This window comes from Agelaius tricolor, unplaced genomic scaffold (assembly GCF_023055355.1).
Source record: "Agelaius tricolor isolate 1412-34295 unplaced genomic scaffold, bAgeTri1.0.p SCAF_4, whole genome shotgun sequence".
Taxonomy (NCBI): Eukaryota; Metazoa; Chordata; class Aves; order Passeriformes; family Icteridae; genus Agelaius; species Agelaius tricolor.
This window is the reverse complement of record NW_027269264.1, coordinates 24,080,707-24,100,915: the sequence shown is the minus strand read 5'-3', so window position 1 is coordinate 24,100,915 and position 20,209 is coordinate 24,080,707. Positions and strand designations below refer to the sequence as shown.

The 20,209-nt window shown below is 36.0% G+C and overlaps 1 protein-coding gene across 1 annotated transcript in view; it reads right to left on the bottom strand.

Moving 5' to 3' along the window:
* The window catches only part of PRUNE2 (prune homolog 2 with BCH domain), a 130,151-nt gene that overhangs the window by 82,760 nt on the left and 27,182 nt on the right, over positions 1-20,209 (bottom strand). The window contains exons 3-6 of the mRNA XM_071424900.1: positions 19,940-20,142; positions 18,507-18,670; positions 12,258-12,410; positions 9,648-9,742 (exon numbers count right to left, since the gene is read on the bottom strand). Of these exons, the coding sequence (XP_071281001.1) occupies positions 9,648-9,742; positions 12,258-12,410; positions 18,507-18,670; positions 19,940-20,142 (615 nt within the window). The remainder of the gene's footprint in view (positions 1-9,647; positions 9,743-12,257; positions 12,411-18,506; positions 18,671-19,939; positions 20,143-20,209) is intronic.

Genomic DNA, 20,209 nt, shown 5'->3' with positions numbered 1-20,209 from the left:
GGTCACTTGGGTTGCTGCTATATACAGGGCCTAGGGTGGACCAAGCTCTAAAGAGTCCTTGAAGGACAGTAATTGCAGTGAAGTCCCTAGAGAAGAAGAGAACCCACACAGAGAAATAAAGCATGTACACATTACTAAGAGAAAGCCCCAGGAGCTCATTGGAGATTGGAGGTTTCAAAATATTGATGCTACGTATTTCTGTGGCTATGACTGAGAAAAAAACATACCATTATTTATTTTTTATTTATTTTGTACCTCCTTCGGTGTCTGAACCAAATCCTAGCAGTGGCCCAGAAGATGAACACATTCAATTAACTGGTGATCCTCTTGCAGAGGCGCAGGGCAAAGCTAAAGCACCCCACACCAAAGCAAGAAAAGTGATGTTTTCCACCAACTGCCCTTCATGGAGAAAACACAGCCCTGGGGCAGCTGGCAGCATGCCAGACCAGAGTGAGGAAGGGATAATTTACACATTGCCATGCAAGCTCCAGCAAATCAGTCTCATGGCAAGAAAAGTGCAGCACTTCAGTCTTCACAAACTCCCAGGAGAGTGGGAAATACACACATACTCAACTAAGTACCACAGCTATATGGACTGAACCTAAATAAGCTGATTTCAGTTTAAAAAAAATGGAATGACGGGAGAATATGAATATTTTCATTGCCTTTTTTTCTGTTCACTCACTGTGTGTTTACCATAAATTAGACCTGCTGAGAGTGTAATGCTGAGCAACCCATATGGCAAATACTCAACTGAGAGACATGAAAGGAAAATCACTTTTTTATATCTGAATTACATCTAGCTTGTTTATTTAGAAAGTCTTCTTTAATAGAAAATGTTCAGAAGCAACCCAGATAACACTGTTTATATTGGAAAGGACAAGGTAACATACCTTTTAGACCAAAACAAATTATTTTCAGAAGAATATGATTCAATATGAAATGAAATATGAAAATAATTACACTTAAATCAGTGTTCAGTTAAGATTTTTGGTTCTAAAATACAGTTACAGAGGTTCTTGGTTGTACAGTTGCCATTTATTCAAACTCATCCTCAAATCCTTCTTCCAATTAAACAATCTAGAACTAGTCTCAGTCCATGGTGTTCTACCAACTGTAGAGCTGACCTAACAGTTCCCATTTAAGGTACAAAATTAATCTATTTCAACTTTTTTCCTTACTAGACTGTGACAAACACTGACGAGGAAATAAGCATGCACAGAGGGCTGTCATCCATGAAACCTAAAAACAATCAAGTTCTGCATGTGGAATTCAGGCACAGATTGCTAACCAGATCTCTCTGGCAATCTTGCTGTGGGGAAAATAATGAAGAATGGAATGCTGATGATTCATTGTTCGATCATTCCCTGAGGACCTTGTTCACTCTTACCTTTCTTTTCCTGTAAGTCTAGGTCTTCCCTTCCCTTCTCCCCCCAACCCCCATAAAGGATGGACAGAGAATCAAGTTTCATAAAATTCCTCTGAGAATGTGACTAAGGCAACAACAGCAGCAAGATGGGAAGGATAATATGCAGCTAAGTTACAATATATCTACCAGTGACATTTATCCTTCTGTAGAAAGTGCCAGAACCAGTACCAGATACCAACTGATCCATTTTGTTCATAAAGGTAGCATCCAGGGACTTTTGCCAAGAGTTTTAATTGTTCATGTAAAGGCGGAAGAAAAATCATCCAAAAATGAAAATCGATAACTTATCAGGTTCTCTGCTTCGTTTCACTACCAACTCTATAATCCTGTTTGACCTGAGCCACAGAACAAAGTGGCCCGTATTCAGACATATTAATTCTTTCTCACTGAACTGAGAGAACTCATCCTCCTGAAGTGTGAAAAGGTTGTATAATTCCCCATAGCTTTAATGCAAAAACTGTGATTTTTTTCATAATTGGGGAAGATAAAATAAACAGCTACTACTGTTGTGCTCTGGCTTAAACTTGGTGGCCTCAATAGGTTCTTCCTCACCAGTCTAAGGGTTGTGTTTGTATTCTGTTTAGAAGTAAGGATTCTGGAAGGCAGACACCCAATAGGCATAAGAAATTCGGACACACTGAGAACTACATGATCTCACAAATAAGTAGAAAGTTACAAAACTCAAAATAATGAGATTTATTCTACTGAAAAAGTAATTAAGAAAAAAAAAAACAGCCAGGAAAACAAGAAATGTAGACCTTCCTATACTTTTTCTTTCTTTTTGTAATTAATAAATTCAATCTGTATTAAGCAACTTTGCTTAAATATTGTTTCATTTCAGAAATGCAGCTATTTCAGGACAAAAGTATATGTTCATGCACAGAATTTCTTATGGAGAAAATAATAAACGTCTTTATCATGAAAGCAATGCAAATTCCTGAAGGAATTTTTTTCATTTTACTCTTTATCAAGTCTATATCGAAAAAAGAATTCTAAGAAAGTAAGATGTTGCAGTCTCACAACATACACAGGAGTTCTGAATGTTGATTTTTCTGGCTCAAAGAGCCTGCAGGTCAGACTTAATATGTACTGATTTAAATACACAAAGTATTTAATGTACCCAAACAATGCCACTATGGAGTTGCAGAAGAAATTACATTTTTTAGGGAATACCATTCTTGCGGTAGCTTTATGATGAAAACTACATTTGGGTAGAGATACATAGAAGCTGTGAATAATTCTGAATATAGAAGTGGTGGTCCTTCTGAGAAAATGTTTTATCTCTCCAAGAAAGAAAGGACTTTAGTAGACTAGTCTTTAGTAGAATTAGTATTCTCAGCTAATTTGAAAATCTGAAAATTCAAATAAGGGCTGAAGGCTTTTAACCTGAATTATTTTGTAATTTTTAAAATTTCTGTATCATAAATAAAAAATACAAAAATGCACATAGAATTAAATAAACCATGATGTTGCTGGTTAAACAAAACACTTGACTTCAAGTCCTGAGAGTGTACCCAGTTACAGAGTGAAAAAAAGGATCTTTCCCATCATTATCTAAACAGAGAACACATGTGCATCATAAAAATCTTTCAGAGCACTTGATCTGCCTAATTCAAAATTCAAAAATGTTCCTATGTCCTAAAACATACAATAGTTTCAGGTCTGGGCTTCTGATATGTAGTAGAAGGTATAAAATTCAGTGGTGCATGATAAAAACATAGGCTATTGTAATGTTTACCAGTATTAGGCATTCCTTTATTTTACAGTTCAGAAGATGTTTTAGGACATGCTTTGCCAAATGGAACAAAAGTAGTATTTCAAGACACATCAGACAAACTTCATGGAATTTCTGCATCAAAATATCACTATTTTAAATAAACATTGCATGATTTTAGAAGTGGAGAGATTTTAAGATTTTTAAGTTAAAAGCAGAAAGCAGTCACCAAGCAGAATATTTGTTTAGAAATACACTGTATCTCTCTCCACATCTTATCCACAGAATTGCTGGTTTCTGGAACACAAACACTAGCAAACTCAAAATGTCGTTTTATTTACAGCTAGAGTTACACTGTAATGTTGGATCAACAGTTCAACATTTTAATTGATTTGTTTCCCACACAATAGCAAAGAAAAAACAAAAACTAAATAGCAGAAAATATAATTTCCTACTGTCATCCCTAACTATTATCAGTTCTTATATTCCTATGCATTACAGCCAGATTTTAAAATGTTAAATGTTCACGCTAGGTTTTACATGGAATTTTTTTTTAAAGTGCATTAAATTTCATAGAAACAACTCTTTATGCTGAATGTTTCTCAAAACAGCACCTCCCGCTGTCAATGTCTATGCCCCATAAGCAGCTAAGCTGAGTGCTACTGACAAGAACTAGAAGAGTATACAAATGATAAATTAGTCAGCTTTGTATAAGTCAGAAATACAGGCCAATAATGATACGGAAGATTATAGCATTTTACTTAGCTGAAAGATAGTGCATATTTTACATTGTATTTCATAAAGAAAATACCTTCATTTATTTAAACACATTTCACAAATTATACAAAAGAAAACAGTTTATCTTTTTGAACAATGTACTTATGAGCACAAGCACATTTTTACTGTAATGTTAGTAATTGTTTATACTCATTCCTTTGATAATTTTCATAGCTATTTTACTTCCTTTATTACCTTTTGAACCAAGACTGAACTAAACTATTAAAGGCAAAATTGTAAATGATAGCTTCTCCCATTTAACACTGAGCCAGCAGTGTCCTCCTGTTTCTCCTTGTTGTTTATATACTCAAAGACCCTGTTCTTGTAGTTTTTGACAACTCTTTCAACTCAAGCTGAGCCTTTGCTTTTCTAACGGCATCTCATGCCCTGGCAATGTTCTTGTGGTTCTCAATAGATTTGTAACTCCCTTTCCATCTCAGTGTGTTTCTCTTTTGGTCCTGAACAGACTCAGAAGCTCACAGTTAAACCAAGAGGGCCTCATGTTCCACCTACTTCCCTTTCCTTTGAAGGAGATGACCTGGCTTTGTGTTTTCATGAGAGCTATCTCCAAAAACTCACAGCAGTCACTATCTCCTTTATTCTCCACAGAAGCTTCCCTTTCAATTGGGATCTGAGCAAGCTGAAGCTTGCTCTTGTAAAATCTAAAACATCTGCCTTAGTGTAGTGCTAATCTTCAGAGTGCACAACCAGACCCCAAACTCCACAATATTGCTTGGAGATGACCCTTTTAACCTTGACCCAGAAGCATCTGATAGGGCTTCTATGGGCACTGTAGCTGATTTCTGTACATCTGAGGTTCTCCTTAACTTAAAGTGCCAGTCCCCCTCCTCTTCTTCCCTGACTCTCTTTACAAAACAGCCTATAGCCATCCATCATATTCCTCCAGTCATGGGAGTTGTCCCATCATGATTCAGTTACTCCTGTGACACCCTAACTTTCCGACAAGGTGTCGAGTTCCTAGTGTTTATTCTCCTGCCTCTGCATATTTGTATAAACGCACATGAAGTGCCAGGTCTCGTTCTTATCTTGGGAGGCAGCTAAGGAACAGTTGTCACTGCTCGGACTGGCCTGCCGTATTTCCCAGTTGGCTGCAACAGCAACCACTCAAAACTACCACTTAAACAGTTCTCCCCACCAGACTCCTTTCATATCTTTAGAGAAAAGTCACTATAGAGAATTCAGCTTGCCTAACCTCTCCACACCTTGGATTGTACTCGTTACAACTGGGGTACTTTGGATGACCTGAGGCATCAACTGGACAGCCATTGTCCTCCAGAAGACAGCAGTCTGATGTTTAAGTATGAGTGTGGTATTTACATTAATGCACGTGTGGCTGTATTACTCAGTTATATGAGGTTATGACTTTAGCCTCTTAATATTTCTGAAAAAGCAAGTGAAAGTATGTTTAAGCTTTATGTACTATATATGTTATAAATTTTCCTAAGGCAGATATCACACACTGACATTTTAAGACCTTAATTAAGGTTGATTTATTTACAAATGGTATGTTTTCCACTCTCAGAAATGATGTATTTAATGTTTTATTTTTAAACACAATTAAAAAATAATATATAAATATATACATACTGCAAATGTAATACAGATAACAAATTCATTTAAGCCCATTTATGCACATTAGTGACACACCATGTGGCAGAAAGACTAGGACTACAAGAAGACCCCGTGGCGATTTATTTTATATTAAATCCCTAATGGCCTCTTCTCATCTTTACAAAAATATGCACAAAAGTCCAGACTATGCAGCCATTGAAATGAATGGTTATTTATTTGCTAAACGAGAACCCTATGTTTAATGTTCCTTAGACATAAGGTAGTCTGCAAAAGTCGCATTCCTACAGCTCTATACATCATTTATTTTACATACCCTAACTTCTCACAACAGGCATCAGAAAAATACTTTTGAACCGCATTGCTATTGTAAGTTGCTGAGAATTTTGTTTCCAATTCCATTACTGGAAGATTAAATGTTAACATGTTTACTTGGGGTTTGCTTCTTGTTTTGTCTTTTGCATTAAAAACAAATTCATGGACCAATCTGCCATTTAAAATACGTTTATATTTATACCAAGAGAAAAAAAGTTCCCAAATACACAATATATATAGATAATCATTATAGACAGATAACAGAAGTTCAAATCTTCAAAGACATATGTTGTAATCTCACTTATTTGGGTGTAATGGTCTACCTAGGACTTGTTTGACATGCTTCAGCTAAGAGAGAGGTCCTTGATTTGCTTTACAGAAGTATTAAAAAAATCACTTTTCAAAATGCAGAAATAAAACTGTCCAAATTATGAAACAGTGGCATTTCTTACTAATACTACAAAATAGCTTTAAATTAACATCTATCTCCAAGATGCGACTATTTTTTCATGGAAGATGATACACCGTGCACCCAAACACTTCTACATTTCTTAAATTTCTGTGGCTGGAACTGCTACTCTAAGTTCCTCTAAGGCATAAAACTACAAAGGGGGAAGTTGTTACAAGAGATAGAACTTCATATTGGTACTATCCCAAACTCATTTGGACTATGGAGGCTACTTAAGGACAGTCAAGCTTCCCGCAGCAGCATGAACATGCAGGTCATTTTCTTGAGGTAACAACATTGGTGACAGCAGCCTCCAGTGCAGCTCTGACATGTTCTCTAAGCTTTTACAAGTGGCATACAACCCCTACTACCTGGAAACTGTCTTTATGAAGTATGTGGATGCCCTGGCCAGAGGCATGAACCTCAACAGACCTTCAGAACATCCCCTTGTCTGCCACAGTCAGCAGCAGACAATCAGAGAACTTGTTTTCAACTGAGTGACCTGCTTCCTCAGGTGGTAATTCATTTTCTAAGTTCTGTGAGCAGTTAGAATGAATTTTCATGAAGAACAGATAAAGACTTAATCCAACAAGCGTATTATTAATCTATGTTATAATGAGCCATTTCAACTGAACTGAACATTCATGAAACCTGGATTGTTCTCCCAGAGCACTACACTTAAAAAAGGAGAGAAGAGAGTTGGCTTTACAACAGAAATATTTATTTCCCAGGAATAATATTACTTTCCCAGAAAGCCACATTGAGAAGACATTCCTCATTTCCAAGAGAATTCAGCAGAGAAGCAGCAAAAGATACTCTAAGGGTATAACAAAATGTAACAGAAATTAACTGTAACACATGCATTGAATTTTGCTACAATATCTTAAGAGTAATCCTGATTATGACTTGGAGAAACTTTCCAGCAAAGGCTACAAAAATAACTGTGATCTGGGCAGTGCCACTTTTATTTCATCCTTCTCTTCAAAAATAAAGTGGTTACAAATGTAAAATTCAAGCAGCATACACTCTGAGAGCTAGTCACTGTTGACAAAGGTCTGATTTCAACTTACAGCTTCAATACCACCTGAATCCAGGAGGGCCAGATCCAAAGGTGATTATTTCAATAAATGCAAAGCTGCATATGGAGTCTCAGAGAAACCTAAACACATTTACACAAAATGGCTGCCCTACAGAAAGCATTTTAATAGATACTCTTGCATATTTGTTGATTATTAAGGAAAAAAAGTGACTTGCGATACTTCTGAAAAAGTAAAAACACAAACACACCAGAGATTCAACACCTGTTGCCAAGCCTGTTCTTCATGTTTCCTTAATATTTAATCAGGTAACATCTGTGGAGCACTTTAAGGATGAATAACAAACTACCACTATCATTGCTGAGAAAACTGTGAATGATACTTTAATGATAAAGCCTGTGTATTCTGAGCTCACAACAGAATTCTGAACTGAACAGAAAGATCTGGATGGTTTTGTCATTCATTTTCTTGTATGTATTGTGCTTCTGACACTGGATGAAGTAACTACATGTGAGCCCTATTGCTAATAAAACTGAGTAAAAAACCATCATTACTGGCCATGCACCAAAATTTAGGGTGTTTTCATTTCAACAAAGAGCAGTAATGTAGCAAATGCAAAATGCATCTCCATCCCAATAACTTTACAAACATTATACCTAGGAAGAAAAAAGTAGTTACGCTCCTGAAAACTTAGTCCTCTATGGCACAAACTATTCCCAGAACAACAATAGAGCAAAATCAAAGGAAGGTATCTGTGACTTCCAGAAAGAAATCCCATCAGAAATACTAGTAATAAAATTACTTCACAGACTGAGACAAAAGATCATCTATCAGTAAAATCTGTTCCGTTTGTTCTTACAGGCAAATGAATCTCCTCTGCCCTTCTAGCTATGTAAGAAAAACAACTATGAAATATTTACTGCTTGACCACCAGATCTTAACACTTCTTTACCCAGGTTAGTCAGCATCAAATGTTACACTTCACTGAAAAAAGGCTGAAAATTTGCCTACTTTGAGAACTAGAAACACCTACTCTTGAAAAAGTCAAATTGTGAGATCCAGACAAAAGGAAGACAAGATCTGAGTTGCTGTTAATTTGAGCATATAGAGTTGCAAAGAAGAGGTCTGATCAGATTTACTTGGAGCTTAAACCTGTGGAGCACAAGGTCTGTATTCTACATAGTTATCCAACATGATTTAATATAAAATAAACAGAAAGAAAATGTAATGCCAAAGCTAGCTCCTAGCTCTGTCCACCATTAACTGAAACTGACTGAGTAAAAGAGAAAGATGTAAAACAAAAGAAGATGAGGCTTTTATTAAGAACTTTATAAAATCCCATTTACTCTTTTGGGGATTTATCTTACAACACTCTTTCCCCATCCCCTTTCCACCCAGCCTCAGCCTAATTTTTAGGATCAAATTATGGTTCATAAGCAGTGTTGTTTTGGTGGCAAAGATTGCTCAATATTGGAACAACTAATTGAAAACAAAAAGATTCTACTTCATTTCTTGAAGCTTTGCTACCTAATTTGCTTTCTATATTTTAGTACGCAAGCAGAAATCTATGGGTAATTATTAGCTGGATTGTAACCAAAACTTGCTCAACCAGAGAAGCATCTTATTTTTTGTAAAATGCATCACAAACATATATTATAAGAAATCTCTTAGGACATACAAGGCAAGAACTATTCAAGAGATTGTATTTGTTTTTTAGCAGCATTTGATGTTAAAAAAAGTTTTGATTTAGTGCAAAAGTAGATGAAAATTTCTTCTACATTTCAAATACTTCTGTATATGTGACTTTCATGAAAATGAAGAGACTGAAAATTACAAACATATAACATATAAAGATGTTTTTGCTATTGTTATTTTCTTCAGATCACTTAGGTTTTATTACTAATCAATATGCCAGTATGCAAACTTCAATCAAAAATAACAGTACCATGTCATAACAGAATCATGTCATATCATTGTTTAGTGATCTAAGCATTATTATTCTTAAAATAATAATTTAAAATAATATCCAGCAACATGTAACTCTCCTCAGATCAAGGTAGAAAGCTCACACCCTCAATTCATCCAAAGGTTCCAATTTGTTTATGCTGTTGTTTTTAACACAGCATAGTACAATCTAAAGGGAGGGAATAATTATAATATCATAATAATGGAAGTCAGATAACAAATAGCTAATAGTCCTCTCAAAGTTAACCAAATCACTGAAAACTCTGCTCATACTGGAAAAAAATATTGGGAAAATAACTTGTTCACATTCTGTTTAAAAGAACAATCTCCATGTGCAATAAGGCTGTTAAACATATTTTAAGTTCCTCTTACCTCCAGTGTCATGTACACAGTGCTAATTGCTACTTTGATTTCTCCATCTGAAATCTCCTTGAGATCCTTGAGCATAACCTCCTCAATGCTCATACCTATTTAAGAAAATAAACAAATTTCCATATATACAATTATCTACACCTGACAGATGCATGAGCATAAATTAAAAACATAGCTTAGACCTTAATCCTGAACCTTCTTTCTGTATTTCAGGATGTCATATGAGAAAATTAAAGATAACATTAATATTTCAATGCTTAATGTTTCTAGATTTTTTTTAAGAAAGGATGAGATTTAATGGAGGATACACACTAACAACAAGTATGAAGAATTAAGTCTACTGCAACACCTGTGTTCTTGTGCGAACACTGAAGTTTTTAAGTGAACCTAATTCCAGCTGATGATAAATGTATGGCTATTTCTATGGCTTAATATGAAATCACAAATATAAAATTATTTCTGAAATAATTAATATATTGAAAAGCACCTGTGGACTACTATGGTGTTTATGAAATATTCAAAAGCAAGGAACTTAAGATATTCTGTAAACACAGACATTCAACCTTTCTGACCTTCTTCATGAATTGATAACACCAATGGGTTTTCCTGATTTCCTTCAAATCATTCATGAACTAAGTATATGTTTATGTACCACAGAAACATTATCATCAGAAACAATGGTGTAAAACAGGAATTGCAACCAGACATATTGGTTTGTTTAAGCCCAATGTATTGAAAATCCAAGTGACTAAGTTTCCCTCATTAGATGTGTTTGCCTAAAATGCTGCAAAGAGTCTCAAAGCAAATACATATTATGTAGAGGAACATAACTACATCACATTATTGCAACACAGACACGACAGCCAAATGTCTATGTAAAGAATGCTGCAAGCCACCTATCTCAGTGCATGGCAACAACTAAAACATCTACCAACCTTCAAGGCATAGCAGTTTAACATCCACCACATGTTTGTACAAATTATTTTCAAGAGGGAAACAAATACCAATCTGAGTCAAAGAAATTAATCCTTTCATTACTGTTCCTGTATAGAGTCCAGATACTGCAGTCAATCTAATGACAAGATGAACATTTACACATCTGTCATTTAAAAAAATTTTTATATAACCTATAAATTTTTTGGGGGGCTGCAACCTATTGTGCCCTAAATTAATTCAGGTCAATAAACCATGATTTCTGCCAGAAACTGAGAAATATTTTGGCTGCATTGTCCTAATATTGCTTCAAATAATGAGTATATTAGGTAGAATACTTAGTAGAATTTACATCTTTCAAGGGGCTCCTGAAACTCAACAGCATCCTACTAAAAGAAATGCCACATGCAATATATGTATATGAATATACAGTAAAAATGTGCCTTGTCATACACAGAAAACAGGAGTTATAAGCCAAAAAAAAAAAAAAAAAAGGAAGACTGCATGACAGTGCCTTCCCCATGCCTCATGTGACATACATAAATTACTGGCAACCAGTACCATGCAGACTACACCCACTACATATACTTGTCCAAGTTTTGCATTTGATATGACAGAAAACATAATGACAAACAGTACTAAACTGTTTTCCCTGGCAACTGGCAGAACTAAGAACTGACTTCCATAAAAGCCACTTTGACCACCACTTTCCAATCTAGACTGCATACAGTTCATTCCTGATCTCTACTGATTACTTGAGTAGAGGAACTTAAGAGAGTTCATGTGAAACTTTATACACCTGAACTAAATTACCCTGTAATCTCACTGTAAGAAAAGGCAAAGGAAGCAGCACCTCAAATTCTGCCCTTATCTACCAGACAGGGCAGCTGTCTCAGGCTGATGGTCTGAATTTCAATGACTACTTTCTGTATATGGGCAGACAGAGAACAAATAAAGAGCCTGAGTCTGCATAGACCCTGTGCTTACCTGATATATCCAACAGAAAATACCCCTAGGAATTTAATACTCACTCTTTGGTAAGAGCTTGGCAGCCAATGCCAGTAAAAATTTTACGAGTTATTGCAACCATTTTCTTCAAGCTTTCACAGCATCTCTTCAAAAGCCTGCTACTAAATTTTGGGTTCAAACATTGCCACTTTAGATCACTGAAGATTTCTACTCAGTATTTCAATCAGAAGAAAGGAAAAGAATTGCAACTTTTCCGCTGCTTCCTTAATCTGAGTCTGATGCCAAATTGACTTCATATGTACACAGCCCTTAGTAAATCTGGGTCATAACACAAAATCTACTTCTACACAACATGGGCAATTGCAATACAATTTCTTCCCATGGGCTGACACATTTTTTATGACCATGTGAATCAACACAAATTCTTGATGAACATACACTTGTAAAAGCAATATGTAAAATAAATTGTTAACTTTATCTGTAAAAACAATACAAGATTATTTATGAGCTAAGTAGTTCCTCAAAAGAAATCACAATTCCATGATTTAGAATGTAAGGAGCTTAATTTAAAATTAATATACAACATTTAACTGTCAATGAAGATAGCATGCTGCACCTATTTTCATCACACACAATAAAACAGTATTCTGATACAATTACACAAATAAATTCATAACAGGTCTGAAAAATGGAAGGAAGTTGCACTACCTTGGGTGTTAAACTGAGTCTCCCGGAGAGCAGAGATAATTTCCTCTCGTGGGGGAAGATCTGGAAACCTTTCCTCCAAAACTGACAGTAACTTCTCCTTATGCTCTGTCATTCTGTCAGCTTCCAAAGACATGCACTTGAAGAGAATACTCCCTGAAACATTGATAGACAAAAAATCAACATCTCCTGTAGATATCAAAGAGCTACAACAGAAACAAGAAGTTTTACTGTATTGCTTCTTGGAGGTTCCTTCTTGGTGGTTGTTTCCACTGAGAGTTCACTGAGAGTTTCACATGGAAACATCTTCCTAACATGAAACCCCTAAATCAGAACTGGCTGCCTCTCCAGTGCCTCTGCTACAGGTAACTGGCTGGTGCCAGTGTAGCCACGGTGTGTAGCATGCTTGTACACGAACAGAGCTGTGCGGCACAGCCAGCAGCAGCCAACGGCACACCAGCCTGTATCCTCCTCTCTCCAGGCATTAGACCAAGTGCTGCTGTGTTTTGAAACACAAATACACATTGTCAACCATCCTTCTACAGATGTGTTATTGAACTCCTACAATGGAGTTCATAAGGAGGACAAAAGGAAGAAATATTATACTGTGAGGATGGTGAGTCACCAGAACAGGCTGCCCAGAGAATATGGGGATGCCCCATCCCTGAAAGTGTTCAAGGCCAGGTTGGACCAGGCTGCTCAGAGCATACCTAGAGAAAGGTACCCCCATTCATGGCAGTGGTGTTTAAACTGAATGATCTTAAAGTCATTTGTCATTGTGATGTAATTAACTCTGGATAATTCTTGTCAACGGACACACCAAAAAAACACCAATTCAGACAATCAAAATTTTAAAATTTAAGAGAAACATCATCCAGTAAATAACTTCAGAGTGATTGGAACTGTCCTACAGTACAGAAGTGAGTCATGTATTTTCAGACAACTGTGTGCTGCACACAAAACTAAGTCATCCCTTTCATTCCCTGGAGACTGAGATTCCATTTATCAAAATACCTAAAGACAGTGTTTGCTTCCAATCACTTACAGTAAATTCAGGATAATAAAATCTTATAGTTCAGCCTTGAAATAATCTACTACTTTACTGTGCACAAGAATTTCAAACAAGTGTATGATTTCATTGCATCATGCTGGGTCAATAAGCAACAAAGTACAGTAAGTGTGTAAGACAGTTACTGCAAAACAAAGTCTGTAGGCTTCAGCACAGAGCAAAAAAGTGTAAATGAGAAACCTTGATACTGCCACCCTCAATCTCACCAGATGAGCTAGGATCCAAACATCTACTATATATTCATTTTCCTTTTCTCCTACAATATCATATAAAATAACAAGTAGCATTTCTTCAAAATTCACAAACCACTTGCAACAAAAAATAATTGTGCCATGCTAGGTAAACACGCCCTTATTAAACAAATTCTGTGTGGATTAAACAATAAATAATGCTTGACAAGCCAAAAGCTGCTCCCTATACTAATCTCTGGAGTTAAATACAAATACATGAAGTTCCATTCTGTGTCTCTATAACAGATATTGTAACTGTCAATATTCCTTTAATTCACAGCAGCTCTTTATGTCAGTCTTTCAATCACCTCAAGACAATGCTCCTGCACTGTTAGATAGTATTAAAAAATAAATACAGACTGCATGAAAATCATGTATACTGATCCCGATTGATATTTCTAAACCTAGGTACACAACATAACAAGCAGATTTCAGACTTCTACAGGTAAATAACTGATATATAAAGTATCCAGATATCTATACCCATTATCAAGGCCTGGTTTTCAGTCCCTCTAACAGGAAAAAAGTTTCTCAACCAGCAGCATCCACAACAATTCATGTAAAACTATCCCTTTGTTGTTCAACTCCATAGCAGATAATAGTGCTTGTGCTACATATATACTCTTGAGATACATTCCAAACTTTCCACTTTTCTAGGAAAGAGTGGTGACCAGAATGATTGAGACACCCCACAACACGCTTTCAGTCAGCACAGAGCTACATCTGGGTAAATTGCAGCTCAGGGACCAGGCTGCATAAAGTATTTTAGCAAGAGCAATTTTCTGCTTTTTTTCCTTCCTCTAGACACAGTGAGGGAAATTGCTCATGCACACACAAAGGAAATGGAGACTCCAAAAATAGTGCTGTATCTACAACATGTGCTCAAATTCATCACACCTAGTGGAGCAAGGCTGCAGAATATCCTGTTAAGCCCCCCTGTAGTATAAGGATGACTTAGGCACTCTGTCCATCTGCACAGAACCTCCTCAGATACACAACGTATGAAACTTTTACTACAGCTGAGTGTGCTTCGGGGAATGAATATTTGAGTAAGACCAATACAAACATACAGGAAAATGCAGAAGAACAAGAGGTATGAGTTGTATATCCACCCAAGCTCACCAGTTTGGAAGTCAACATGATGTAATCTTCATTCACAATAGGCAGACACCTTAGAAAGGTTTCTAAAAGGCTCTGGTTTTGTCACTAGTCACACCAAAATTGTAGTTTCTTGCAACTAACAACTTTTCTACTAGGATGAAAGCCAGAAAAGGATCATTCTCAAATTACTAGGGTGTCAGCAAGCCCCAAGATCAACATTTACTTGTCCTTTAATGCTATGATCAGTCTTCAATACTCTCCTGATCACCAGGGGAGAATGGCACACCTCTTCTCCCCCAGGGAGCCTCAGCATTCCTGTGAGTGTTAAGATTCCAGGTAGTTTAGTAAAAGAGGTCACTTAAGTTACTTTTGCTTGACCAGAGGTCGCAGTCCATTTAGTCATGTGCTATCTTATAATACCTGCTGTAAAAGCAATACACAGTCTCAGAAATCTCCTGCAGATTTTACTGAGTGTTGGAGCAACTCCCCTACGGTTTCTGAAAGCATAATGGTGGCTGCTGTCTGCTTACAAGCAGAGAAAAAAATATAATAGGCAATACAAGATTCAATATTATTTCTTGTGTACATCACACTTCACTACATTTTTTTTTTCTGAAGAGGTCACTAGAAAATAGGCTAAGGCTCTTAAAAATGTGCATTTTATTATTTTTTTGCAAAGCAGTTTGGAAGCGAAGCATTAGTTTTGCCAAGAGCAATTGCTGTGCATTAATATTAAACATGATCTAATGAAGGCAGAAGTCATTTCGGGAAAACATTAAGAACAGCACAAGCATCTCCTGAATTATAAGTTTACTGCTGAGAGAAACAGTACAATGAAAATATAGGCATTTCTCCTGTTAAGGTTTTGTCCCATAACCTGTAAAAATAAAGGACAGGAAAAAGGGGAAAACCAAGAGCCCCTTCAACACTCCTCACACACTACCCCTCCCCCCACCCCGCAAAAAAAAAAAAAAAAAACCTGCAAATCAAAATTGTAAATATATCCTATTAAGCAATCTTTACTGTAATTAACAGGAAATGCAATGAAACCGGAATAAAACTTCACTGGCAAAAAGAGAGGAAAAGCACTGCCTCCAAAAAAACCTGCTTCCATATATTAAAAAGAAGCGTCAGTCCAAGTGCCAAAATGATCCTTTCTTCTGGGTATATATATTAAGGATGCATCAGTGCAGGAGCATGTGAACCATCTGATCAATGTACAAGACAGAACAAAAAAAAATACTGGCCTAATTCCCAAAGTCCTTAAAAGGGCATTTCTTAACATTTGTCTGGGTGGCTAGAATAACAAACTAATCTTCTCTACTGAAAGTCAGACTGCCCCAACAGGGCTTGAAAAGACCTCAACTATGCAGCTCATCACTAGCAAAAGATTCACATTAAAAAAATTGCTGATGCTCTTGCTGGAGATCTGTCTATATTTACATGTTGTGGTTTGCACCTTGTGGCATCCTTCAAGGGCCTTATACAAATAACCATAAGGAGGCATTTTTGAGAGTGCATTGACCCAAGATACCTGACAGTGAGTGCTTAGAATAAAATCCTTGCCAGCTGGCTGCAACAGAGAATGTAATGATTCAGCAGTTTAATGGATCTTGAGTTTGGCACCAGTCCCCTCATAAACATCTCTTGGGAAATAAAATAATACAGGCCCAGGACTCTGGCAGGTTCTGTAATTGTTTGCTTCTGGCACAAATCCACAGACAGCACAACTCTAACTTGAGGCAAATATGGCTGTACAACACTGATTGTCCAAGCAGGCTCTACTCAAAAGCCCGAGGGTAGAATTAGCTTGTATAATGTCTGATTAAGGAGATAAAGATACCAGAAAAGCATTCACCTAAAAAAAAATTATCTTTAAATATAAAAATACCTAAATCAGTAATGCTCAGTTTCACAGGAAATGTCTTTTATCTTGCTTTGTTTTTTTTTAAACACAGACAAGCACGTAAAGTTTGCTCAAAGGTGACATTTATATACATAAACATCTGCCTTTTTATTGGAATTTAAAAACTACTAACAGACTTAAAGAAAATGAAGTTTCAAAAACAGTCAACAAATTAAGCTGTCTTGATCACCACATGATAATTATTAAAACATGAGATTTTATCTTAAAAGTCTCCTAGCAAAATACTCACTGGAAAGTCAGAAAATTAAAGAAGGCCTCCCAACTCAGAGACTCAGACAACAGCAGTTTTATGAAAATAAAATCCTAATTCTTAGCACTCTAACTTTTAATTTGGCCTTCTGTTCTGAACTTCACCTGAAGTTTAGACAAATTAACCATATACACATTTACACGGGAAGTAACATAGCAAAATGTGAAAAACACAATAGAACCTTTTTCTTGCAACCTCTGTACCAGTTCCTGAGCTGCTGGGAAAAGTAGAAAAGCACCAAGTCTCAAGTACAGCTGTGTTTTGTTCCCTAGGCTTTGCCAGTCACTTCATACCATGCAAAAGAAGGTATGCAGGGACTTTTTATCCATTAAGTTCCTCAAATTTGCTCTACCAAATGTAATAATCAAAATGTAATTACTCGTTGATTAAAAAAAATTAGAATTAGCTACTATATTTCCCAAAACTGTAAGTGCTATCTCTAATGCAAACACTAATAAAAGCACTTAATTTTAATCTGGATACATATTAGAGGCACAAAACATGCTGACACAGCCACATACAGTACTCGAACACATTCTTCAACATTATTCAGACCTCTCCCTCTGACTCTGCACTAACAAACAAGTATCCTGATATTCCCTAAAAACCCTTTTTTTGCTCTGCCTCCAAAACCAATTATTATGCTTGGTCATTTACTTAGATTCCTGGAGAGCTACTCAACAGAAATTTGGAGCTTACAAAAATGCTTCATGGCAAGTTAACTAAAGCTTGTTAGCATGGAAGGATACTGTAAGGGCAGGCTAAATGCTGTGCTACTGTTAATGCTTATTCTGTGGAATACTTTAAAAAATTAAACTTTTTGATTTTTTATAACGTGTTTATTAGTTATCATAGCGATGAGTACAATGATTTGCCAAGATTCTCATTGCTTCTGAAGTCTAAATGTAGACAAGTTTTTATAATCCTCCTTAAACATGCCCACATTAATTCCTTAAAAGGACATTTAGCAGTTTCACATCATTAAAACTTAAAACCTATAAAATTTGTTGAAAATTATTAAAACACAGTAAGTAATCCAAAAGCACTGACTGTTCAACACCTGTTTTATTTCCAACTGGAAAGTTCTATGCAGCAAATAAACCAAGAAAATTAATATAAATTATGAACTTCCAAGACAGAGAAGAAAATACTTCTGATTGTTGAAGCCCACCCCCATTTTGTACTCTGCTGGGCATAGACTGCAAAAGAAAAGGAGAACACAATGCAGATTTGGTAGCACTGTTTTTAAACAGCAAAAGTTTTGCATCATGCCATTAAAATACCATTCTATAAAAAAAAGTACAACCATTGGGAGGGAAAAGCTTTAACTTGTAAATATTAGATTCCAATCCATATTGTTGTCCACAATGCCCCTGGAATCAACGAACTGCACAGCTTTTCCAGCTACCCAGCTGGTATGTCGACAGTTTCATTTAATATTCTTGTCTAGTGATACAGCAAAGACCTCTCATGCCTATTTTTAAATGCACATTTTTAATATTCAATATAATGTTACTCTTTAACAAACTCTTTACTCCCTGCTTCTTTTATGAAGCTTCCTGTGGTCTTTAAAGGGATTGTTAACCAAAGAATGGATCACACTCTTTCTGCATGAGCAAATTCAGAAACACTCCATTAAACCTTTCAGTATTTAATATAAAGAGTAATCTCTCACCTCTGAGGAGATAAGCCAGTTGCTGAGTGATTAACTCTGGTGCCTTCTGAAGAATCTCTTTTACGACTAAAGAGGAAGAACATGCTTGTAACTCCAGGGTCTTGTCACATTGCTCATCTGGATTGATGACTTTGACAACAGCTGATTCCAAACTTTTATCCTCACTATAAAGCAAATTCAGAAGTTATATATATATATTTATCTTTATAGCTACATAGACAACTTAGTAAGAAAGTGCAACATATTTTTTTTAAATTCTGGACTATGACAGCATTGTTATAGCTACCTGAAATCTGCTATAAAACCAAAGGATGTCACAGAGGTCCTAAATCCATGATTCTTAAATTAAGTGTTCAGAGTTCTTTAACTGTTTGATACATCACTAAGTACAACATCTATTAAAAACTATTGAAAAAAAGTATTTCTACATGTGCTGAAAACAGCCATCTTTATATGGAGGAGATTTAGGATCTTCTCAACTTAATATTCTGAAAACTTACAAAAAAAACTTTTCTTTTTTTTCTTTTTTTTCATTAAGATACTTTATGTTTATGTTTACAATAGTAGTAACCAAGCCAAACTAATTTTAATAGTAAAATACTAATTGTAATTCTTCAGAAGGAAGAAACAGAGGTAGTGACAGTAATAAACAAAAAGGAGATCTTACAGATAATTTTTGCTCTGAGGAGTGAATGATGCACTGAGCTGATGGCACTTAACACATCAACAGCTATGACATCCACACATATTTTTTTCTTCAGATTTTCACTACTTTTAGTCTAATCTATAAACTTCTCAGAGTACCATGGAGCTATAGGATGCTAATTGTCTTAAATGAAATTCTAAGGACAGCTGGAAGTAAACAGCATCCTTCACTCTGGGGAAGTCAGGCAGACCATTATAAAGAGGCTCTTCATAAAAGATTCACAATGGCCTTGTAAATGGTCCCTTTTAAGGATGGGTATCCGGACCATGATCTTCCCGACATCAACTCTGAGCCTTTTGAAAGGCTGTAGTTGGTAAAGACCACTATAATCCATCAGCCATCTTAAGAGCACATATCCTAGTGTGTGGGCACCTGCAAATCAATATAAGATTCTCAAAGGAAAGCTAACTAAGAAGCAGGAAAAAAATTCTGATCTCTTATCTACTGGCCACAGGAAACCTCCAGACTATTTAACTAAATTAATATATCTAATCTAAGAGGTGTGAAAACATAAGGTTTTTAAAATTGGAAGTTCCATTAAAGTGATGCAAAGATGACTGTTCACCTTGTTACAGTTACTCAACATAAAGAGAGACAAAATACATTTTAGGTTCCTTTTTTTGGGTCTGTGTTAACATAGCGATATCAATGTTAATACAGAAAAAACTTAATTTTTGAAACAGCTCAAACTCACATAAGCCACCTTAGTGTACGTAAAACTCAATACCTTGTCAGCATGCTGCTGTTTACAAGCGTTAAAGACAATTTCCCTTCAGCATTCAGCTGATGCAAATTGATTTCATCTCGGAAGATATGGAATGACTCTGGGATTTTCAGCTCGTTCAAAATAAATCTTGTCTCAGTGAAGTAGCTGAAGTCTTTTCTTGGTATGTTCAACACAGGTAAGCAGAGAACATCAGGAGGGCTGACCTGTAACATACGTGTGCATTTGTGAGAATTGGACCTGTCTTTCATCAGGATGGTATTTTAACAGAGT